The sequence below is a fragment of the Trypanosoma conorhini genome (assembly GCF_003719485.1).
Source record: "Trypanosoma conorhini strain 025E chromosome Unknown Tco_14.4_contig_00102, whole genome shotgun sequence".
Taxonomy (NCBI): domain Eukaryota; phylum Euglenozoa; class Kinetoplastea; order Trypanosomatida; family Trypanosomatidae; genus Trypanosoma; species Trypanosoma conorhini.
In genome coordinates, this window is record NW_021704188.1 from 1 (window position 1) to 8,547 (window position 8,547).

An 8,547-nucleotide genomic window follows, 5' to 3' on the forward strand; every position below is an offset into this window, starting at 1 on the left:
GGGCCACTCCGCCCCCCCTCCACCGGGCCCGCCCTTTTCGCCGGGGCCGGGTTCCGGTTGGGCGCCCGGCTCTCGCAAGCGGCAACTGCTGACCGCACACGCCCAGGGAGCCGAGGGGCCGCTTCCGTACGGTGCGCCGCCCTCGCGCGAAGAACAGCCCACCCGATGTGTTTGAACTGCAGGCAGTATATGCATTGGAGGCGTCCCGGGTCCTCCGTCACACCGAAAGTCGGAAATATTTCACTAGTCTACCGATGCATTATCAGCGCGAGAGGTGCCGCCGCACTTCGGCGCGCGCAGCTGTTGGGCGGGAAGCCCACTGCACTTGCCCCGGGCCCCCTGCGCACGGCGGCGCCCAAAAAAGCCCAACTGCCGCCACCGGGGGGCCAACAACGAGTAGGAGGGACTGCCCGCCGGTCCTTGGCTCCCCCTTTGCGAGGCACTGGGTCCCGGCACCGCGGCCGCCAGATTCGCTGGAAAAATAATCTCAGTAAAGGTAAGAAATTGAATAGGGCGCAAGGATACACATATGTTATTTAAACACAACGTTTCAATTGTCCCCTTGCGTGCTATGCACTGCCAGGTTCACAGTCGTGTCTATTTTGACTTCTCTTCGGTGGTCTTCGACGGTAACCGAATAAGTTAACAAAAACCAGTGTGTAGTGGTCAACCAGACGCGAGCATCCTGCTCACTTGCTCCAGCGTCAAGGATTTTTCCAGCAAGTCTGTCCGTTGTGGTAGAGATTATGCGTCTACGCACAAACGCAAAGGTGACAGAATCAATGCCGAAGCTAAGGAGTTTACACGCGCATTCAAGTGAATTCCTCCAAGTTACTGTTTTCATTATTTTCCGGCGCACTAGAGTGTACGCCATATATAATTCTTGTTTAACTTTTTGTTATCCCGATTGCGTATACGTTTGTGTTTATTGCTTTTCTAGAAGGAGTCAGCAGTGTTTTAAACGGCTTTTGAGCAGACTTTTGTTTTTCGGTTTTGCTTCGTCGTGCGTTCTACGTAAGAGGCAACTGGGTGGCCATTATTAGTCGTATATGTTTGCGGCTTCACTCGCGTCAGGACCTCCACACAGCTCAGATAGTGCTTGATGACGCATGCCGCTTCCACCTTTGTGCGAGTGGTCTTTCAGAACCTCCAGATGACGGTGAAACAACCCCACGACAACGCCGCAGGACGTGTTCTGCGGTCACCGTTGGCTGTGTTCGCGTTATTCAGAAATAAGCGTTCAGCCCCCGCTTTTGAAAATGCGCAGTTGCACATGCTTGCTGTGCACCCACGACGCGTGATTATCCCACACCAATTTCAACATCCCACGCTCGTTGGCCAAAAAACGGTCGCTGTCCATTTCCACTTTCCCCGACCTCAACGTCTTGAGGCTTGTAAACAAGTCTGACGTTTTTTGAGAACTCCTTGAAGACCTACGCGAGTCCAGCGGCGGGTCGGTCCGAGGGCGCTTCGAAGCCTGAAGCTCGTCGTGTGCCGTAAACGACACGTGGAAATGAATATCGGTCGCGTGTCCCCCTTTAGATTTCGCACACCTGAACTCCCACTGAACCTCTTCCCCTGGTTGAAGCAGGAGCTCCCTCGCATGCCGCTTCCCCGCCGAGATGGAGATGTCCTCCGTAAGAGGGATGGGGGAAGAGACATCCGCAAGTCCTTTACACACCGAATCCATGCCTGGCACGCAACCGCCCGTACACTCACAGGATCCACCCAGGAACTTTGGTATTTTGTCCTCATCAATAATTTTCTTCACTGCAGCCGCAGAGTTTGCCTTGTCACAGAAGACCACCTTCTGTTGGGTGTTTGCATCAAGCGAGCCGCGGAGCAATCCAAAGGCATACATGACAACGCTAGGACAGTTGATCACTAAAAGGCGGTGTAGCGCCTCAGGGAAGTACATTTGATCCATAGTAAAGATGGCGCGCACAATACCCACGATATGCGAGTTAAACATCCCCAGATGAAGCCCCTCCATATCCATAATCGCGGTCACGCCAAGGATACGGCGACCCCCTCTCCCTACACTCTTCACATCGGCGTATTTCACCAGTCTCTCCTGTACGAGATTCATATAAAGATGGTAATGCAAAATGGCGTCCTTATCCCCTTTGCCCACCGGGGTTATTGACGCGTACGACCTCAAGAGTTCCTTGACGTTGCACCGACCGGAAAAGTCGTACAACACAGGGTGCCCCTCCTTGTCCCAATAATGGTAGCCCGCCGAGTAGTAGGGACCCGCAGCGAGGAAGTAGAGCTTGAACTCCTTCTCCGGCTCCGCATAGGGCTCGCGTAGGGTGCGGCACAAGTCCTCTTCATCAAAGCCGCGGATGGAAAAAACACAAGGAAATAAGTTCATAGAATCGGCCCTGTTTTGCTCCCTAAATAGCATGGTTGTCGTGATCATCTCCATTGCATCCTTCGCTTTCCAAGCGCGGGCCTTTAGATATTTATACGCCAGGATTCTTCTGTCCGCATCGTCCTTGCACTTTGCGAACTGAGGCGGGTAGGTGCCGCCGTAGTGGCTGCAGACGGCTTCAAGCAGCGCCGTCACAGCAGCCTCCTTCGCATCGTCCAAGGTGTCCATCTCTGGGACGGAGACCGGAATGTTATCCAGCGATGGCATTGACTTTCATGGAGGCATACATGTACGCGTGTGCGCACAAGAAAAACAAAAAAGAGAGAAAGCGAAAAAAGAGAAGACCACATATTTCCAAGCAGTAATAGCGGCAGTGCCAAGAAGAACCCTCCGTGAGCAATGAGGAATGGTGGCGCCTGAGGACACGATGGGCGGAAAGGCCTCGTAGGCTCCCTTTAGGCCCCATGAAGAGAGAGGAGAGAGAGAGAGAGAGAGAGAGAAAGACAGTGCGACACAGACAGCCTGCTCGCCAGAGAAAATAAAGGGAACAATGAAAACAGACGATAAATGATAATAAAAATAATAATCTCATTACACTCACCCACTCGGGCAACCCATTCAAAATGTATATAGATACATAAGAAAACATGCTTCTGCTGGTTTGTTGACAACTTCTCCACTGGCAACCGACGCCGCATTCTGCGGAGAAACAGAAAAAAGCAACTGCACTGCAAAGAAAGAGTTGCGCACGCAACTCAGTTTGCACATGCAAGTTTTAACAGGTGCCAGTTGCCTTCCAGTTTGCGGACGGCGGCGTGGTAGTGCACGCGCCGCAGTATACAACACGTCACAGCGACACCGTCCCTGCCTTGGAAGTGAAAGCCTTGGTGAAGGCAATTGCTCATGACAGACGTCACCCCCACCATTCCCGTCCTCGTCAATTGTGGCTGCAGTCCCAAGCGAGGGCAGAAGCATCTCCTCTGCTCCTCCAGCTTCGTCTCCTCCTGGCACTTAAGTGCGTCAGGGAACTTCGCGGGGGCCTGCCCCATCACCTTCCGGCGAAACACGGTGGGAAATGAGTACGCGAGCAGACGCCAGGAATTATGCACGGTGCGCCGTCCCGCCGGTTCTCTGCTGCCTGCACCTAAAAGCAGAGGCCGGAGAGGATCGTATTCCTCGTATTGCCGCACAGGGAAGTCAGTCCATCCTTTTCTCCGACCTCGCGCAGAGCGAGCCATACACCGGGCGGTTAAACAGGGAGGTCCATCGTTGCGCCCGTAGGAAACACTTAAGAGAGAAACGAAAAAACAGGAAACAAAACAATAAAAAAAGCGGATGAGGAAAAAGTGTGATGGGATGGAAACACACACACAGGGCACACACAGCAAAGAAAGTAGAACAGCGGATAAGAATAATAAATAGCAGCGGGGAGAGGTCAGGAGCAAAGCAGCAAACAACATGACACCCAAAATTGCTTTAGTTATTTTTTTTTAAAAGATTCATCTGCAACAGGTGTGACAAATCAGGGATGTGTGCATGCATATAGAGGCAACTAGAAAGAGTGACAATTCAAGTGGATATATTCCCAATAGCATTTCATGCGTATCCTCTGGTGTCAGGGCCTACTTGTTGTGTCTTGCGCTGATAAACAAGCAAATACACCGCCTCACTCTCTACGGCCTCCCGCAGGGGAACAGGCTCCACTTTTGCGTCATTGCAAATTGTTAGCACGGCATTGCCTTGCACCACTGCGGGGTCTGGCAAAAACGCATTGGCAAGATATGCAACATAGTGTCCGCGCTCAGTGGCCCTCCCGCGGTGCGCAATAAAGGCAACCAGCTCATACGTCCTCGCGGCATTATTTAACGTCGCCTCCGAGCACGTTGATTTAGGAAGCACTAACGTCTTGGAGAAGCGAACCACGTTGTCGAGCTTGACAAGTTCCCCCTCAGCAGTCACAGCCCAGCGCCGCAGCTGCAGAAGGAGCACCGTAGGCAGTCGTCGCAGCTTTGCCGTCTTCAGCAGATCCTTTGCACGTGCACTGTCGTAAACCCGTTCACGTTGTAGTGTCCGTTCAAGCGCCATTTCAAGACTACATTCGGCACTAAAACCGACATCCACTTGAAGCAGAAAAAAACCCTCGACTAAGACAGAGGCGTGATCCTTCAGTTTGCTTTTGCCCTTCAGATGATTCTCGACCGCCCCGCCAAAGACGGCATCTAACAAAACAGAACGGGCCTCGTCGCGGTGTTCTCGCACAGAGAGTCGCTCCTTGCCCTTCACAAATGTCCATCCCTTCGTTTCTGCATTCTCCGAAAGCGAAGTAGTTGGTTCACGGCTTCCGCAAGTGGAGTTTTCACTGTAGCCTTCCTCTAATGCGCGCAACTCCGCCTGAATCACCTCCAGCAGGCGATGCAGAAACTCCGTCGCATCCTCCTGCGACGAGCCATTCATCTTCGCCAAGTGGGAAGGCGGGGCAGAGGAAGACGCCGGTCCACGCAATACACTGGGCAGGCGGGGCGGTGGAATCGATTGCAGGGGAGGTCTAGTCCAGTACGAGAGTATCCATTTCCCCAGGGCGGCAAGCGTCGGACACACCTCCGCCTCCCTCACCGCAGATATGGCTAGCTGCGCAAATGGTGGGATAAAAGCTAAAGCCTGTGCTGTTGCGTTCATAAAGCAGTAATTGCTACTATTTAAAACCCCCCTCGCACACGGTGGCGGGTTAAAGGCCGTGGCAAAAAAGGACCTTTGGAAACCCGGAGCGGGAGACGCCACAAGCGACCGATACACTGTCTCCAGGTTCAGGCTCTCAAGAGGCATCTGACGGGCGCCCGTTGGTGTCGCACCGCCCCGCTGAATGCAGCCCCTCCCCGCGTGTTTTTTTTCCCCCCCTTCGCGGCGGCAACGGTCGATCCTGGTGGCCCCGCCGACGCGCCGCTCATCACTGCTGCAGAAAACGGCAGCTGACGAAAACACCAACACACCCAGGTGGAAAAAGAACGAGAGAGAGAGAGAGATAAGGAAAAAAAAAGGAGAAGTAAAAAAGGTTATAAAGCCAAACAACGAGAAGTTATCGGATAGCCAATGAAAGGTGGGGGGAAGAGAGAAGAAAAAGAAAGAAACAAAAACACACCCACAGAGAGTCTTCTATGCATCTGCCTTTGGTGTGGGAACCCACACCAAGGACGGCCACAACAAGGAGGCGAGGGTGGAGTCACGTGTAACGGACATCATCTTCTGTGGGACCTACGAAATCGATATCTGTGACCCACTAAGAAGCTCATCAAACAATGCAGAAATGCGCTTCTTTAGGCGATCACAGTCACGGCTGCCGCAGATTGCATCGGGTAGAGTGGTTGCGCCTCCCTTTCCCGCGACAGCACGGTCTCCTCCGCCGCAAGACTGCAGGATATGGGCCAGACTTGCGTCTGTCAGTTCCTCCCAACTAACACCGTCATCGTCGTTAATGGCGCAAGTGAAGATAGACTCTAAAAGATGCCTCATCTTGGGATCCTTAAACGTCTCCTGGCACTTGATGAACAGCTGCAAGAGAATAAGCCTGGAACAAGACGACATCATAGCCGCTGCCTGTTTCTGTCGCGGTTTCGCCCTACTTACACCGTCTGCGCATCTCTGAAGATTCGCGTAGCTCTCTTCAAGTAGAACATCCATCATGCCCACTGGTGCAGGATTGCGTTCCCGGAAGAGGAATAGCAGACGTTTTTGGACGGCGCGAAACATCTGTGCCGCACGCGATAATGCCTCTTGTGCCTCTATCAGTTCCTTCCTCACAGCAACGTGGGTATCAATGACGTTGTAATAGTCCGCCAGTGGAAGTGGATCTGGGACAGTGAATTGTACTGTGGAGCCATACTGTGCACAAAGTCGTCGTTGAAGCTCGTCGGCAAGAATCCAAAGTGCCTCCATGGTTGACGCCTGTAAGCGAAAGCGGCATACGTTTTTAGAAACCAAGAGTGTGGCATCTGCCCCATTTACATATTGAACTGACAGCAAGTTTGGGGTGATATCCACGGAGTACGCCATGTCTGGAAAGAGGTCAAACAGGGAAGGGGGTACATCTTTATTGGTGTTGAGCTGCATGACAAAAAGCGCATTTTTCACGGGAGGGATAGGGGCGTGCCACAAGGGTTAAAGGGAGACGTGCGGTGACGCTCACCGTACAGATCGCACCGTTCCTGGCGGCATACGTCACAACCGCACGTGCTTCAAGCGAAGAAGGTATAATCATGTCAGTATTGTTTTGTGCGTCAAAACGAAATGGAACACGCACCGTCTGACCTGCTGGAACGTTCTCCAACACCTGTTGGGGGACGTCAACGCGGACAGGCTCCACGACATGCACCGCAATTGTCACCTCCCCCACAGAGTCAGTGGCGCTCGTGTTAGTAAAAACTAAGGGACTCGTAACCGCACCGTCTCGACCCTCAACTTCGCTTGGCAGAGCATCCCACTCGACACGCAGTAAGCCTTCCACTGCGGCGGTTTCCTTCCCTGGGGCTTTATCGTCGCGACAGCTCTGCTTGATCGCATGCATCGTGCGTCGCAGTTCACGCTCCATCTCAACGTAGTCCGCCTCCTTGCTTTCCAGCGGCTGAATGGGATCCTCCTCCGGGTCAGTTCCAAGGTAGTTGACAGCCACCGTACCGTCGGTGGCAAGTGTCACGATCATCCCCTTCGTTTTGAGGAGTTCCCCAACAGCAAGACACTGAGGGGCATTCGTGGTCATCTTGGCGCTCCAGTCGAGCGACGCGTCGGAGTACACGTTGACGGAACCCTTAACGGTGCCAATAAGGAGATTGCAGGCCTCAGCGCCGGGAACAGTATAGGTGGTGAGGCACAACGTCTCCACGTCCAGGCGCCTCGAAAAGCGCATCTCCCCATTGAGGCGTAACACAAATAGGGAGTAGTGGCACAACACAACAATGTCAGCGTCCTCCGCACTCAGTCCACGGGTATGGCGACAGACCTCAATCCCTACCGCCTCCTCCCCCAGCAGAAACGTCCACGACGGGGAAATGGCGTCTCCGTGGGGGTTTGCAATGTCGTTCTCATCGGCGCCCAGGTGCGTCTCGGACCGCACCCGATTGCTGGTGAGGTTCGCAAAGGAGTAGCACAGGAGGTTCATGGAGGAGCTGTTTGTCACAAAGTAATCGCGCTGCGGGCAGTACGCGAAACACCCCGGCAGCAAAAACTGTGAGCTTGGAAGAAAGCAGTGGGACACAACCGAGTTGTGGTTCACAATTGTGAGTTGCCCGTCCATGGACTGAACGCATACCATTTCATTTGGTGCGTGGCCGAACCTACCGCAAGTAAAGTTGTACGCGGTGCTATCCAGACGCGCTTCATAGTGCACTGTGAGCCGATATGATTTATTGAGCAAAGCGCTTGTGTTGCCTTCCTCAACCTCCGTGTTTCGCTCGCAAAACAGGCGGGCCAGGAACAACTGCCTCGGAGATAAAACTGCTATCAAGTTTCTTGGTTGGCCACCCACAACCGGCTCCAAAGGTCGACACGCGACCTGCAGAATAGGTGCACCAAAGTCTTTTTCTACGAGAGTGTCTTCCGGTTGCATCGCGCCCTTCTTCTTTGGTAGCAGCACCCGCAGCGTCCCTGAGAAGGACCCAAAGATGATTTCATTCTCATCATCGGGGCTGTTGGCTGCGTTTCCAAGCGTCAGCGCGGAGGTGTGGCTAAATTCCTCCCCGCGGTAGCTGCCGTACCAGTGGTCGCGCAGCTTAAAGAGTGACCCCATCACCTTCACGCACGCAATCCACGGCTTCCTGGCAAGAAGCAGACTCAGCTCAACGCGGGCACGGGTGAAGAGAGAGAGAAAGAGAGAGAGAAAGAGAGCAATAAGGCCAAAAGGAAAAGAAATAATAATAATAATAATAATCAAATCCTGCGAATACAGAAAACTACGGAAAAAAGAAACGTCACAAACAACATGCTCGGCAGAAAAAAGTAATACACCTAATAAAGACTTCAATCGGCAGATCAAGACAGGGGAAAGCAGGTCTCCATAAATATGCCGTGTCATGTAAAAAAAAAAAACACACACACATATATATATATATATATATATATATATAAAGAGGCATACCGAAGGACAAACGAAGAGTGCGTCTCGGNGTATGAGTAAAAGAGGAGTA

At 52.8% G+C, this 8,547-nt stretch overlaps 5 protein-coding genes across 5 annotated transcripts, besides 6 other annotated features; all 5 read right to left on the minus strand.

Annotated features, from left to right (window-relative positions):
- Window positions 1–1,240: 1,240 nt before the first annotated feature.
- Tco025E_02552 (uncharacterized protein) lies at window positions 1,241–2,641 on the minus strand (the record flags this gene model as incomplete). The annotated part of the gene is made up of 1 exon (XM_029369477.1): window positions 1,241–2,641. The coding sequence occupies one exon, from the start codon at window positions 2,639–2,641 to the stop codon at window positions 1,241–1,243; it is 1,401 nt and encodes a 466-aa protein (XP_029230413.1).
- A 201-nt stretch (window positions 2,642–2,842) lies between these two features.
- Window positions 2,843–2,874: a microsatellite.
- Window positions 2,875–3,129: 255 nt separating this feature from the next.
- On the minus strand, window positions 3,130–3,612 carry Tco025E_02553 (uncharacterized protein; the record flags this gene model as incomplete). The annotated part of the gene is made up of 1 exon (XM_029369478.1): window positions 3,130–3,612. One exon carries the CDS (start codon window positions 3,610–3,612, stop codon window positions 3,130–3,132), a length of 483 nt encoding a protein of 160 aa, XP_029230414.1.
- Window positions 3,613–3,655: 43 nt separating this feature from the next.
- Window positions 3,656–3,704: a sequence feature (A-rich).
- A 266-nt stretch (window positions 3,705–3,970) lies between these two features.
- On the minus strand, window positions 3,971–5,197 carry Tco025E_02554 (ubiquitin hydrolase; the record flags this gene model as incomplete). Its single annotated transcript, XM_029369479.1, has 1 exon — window positions 3,971–5,197. The coding sequence occupies one exon, from the start codon at window positions 5,195–5,197 to the stop codon at window positions 3,971–3,973; it is 1,227 nt and encodes a 408-aa protein (XP_029230415.1).
- Window positions 5,198–5,368: 171 nt separating this feature from the next.
- Window positions 5,369–5,421: a sequence feature (A-rich).
- A 202-nt stretch (window positions 5,422–5,623) lies between these two features.
- On the minus strand, window positions 5,624–6,421 carry Tco025E_02555 (Bardet-Biedl syndrome 9; the record flags this gene model as incomplete). The annotated part of the gene is made up of 1 exon (XM_029369480.1): window positions 5,624–6,421. One exon carries the CDS (start codon window positions 6,419–6,421, stop codon window positions 5,624–5,626), a length of 798 nt encoding a protein of 265 aa, XP_029230416.1.
- Window positions 6,422–6,458: 37 nt separating this feature from the next.
- On the minus strand, window positions 6,459–8,150 carry Tco025E_02556 (Bardet-Biedl syndrome 9; the record flags this gene model as incomplete). Its single annotated transcript, XM_029369481.1, has 1 exon — window positions 6,459–8,150. The coding sequence occupies one exon, from the start codon at window positions 8,148–8,150 to the stop codon at window positions 6,459–6,461; it is 1,692 nt and encodes a 563-aa protein (XP_029230417.1).
- A 68-nt stretch (window positions 8,151–8,218) lies between these two features.
- Window positions 8,219–8,248: a microsatellite.
- Window positions 8,249–8,270: 22 nt separating this feature from the next.
- Window positions 8,271–8,291: a microsatellite.
- Window positions 8,292–8,458: 167 nt separating this feature from the next.
- Window positions 8,459–8,487: a microsatellite.
- Window positions 8,488–8,547: the final 60 nt, after the last annotated feature.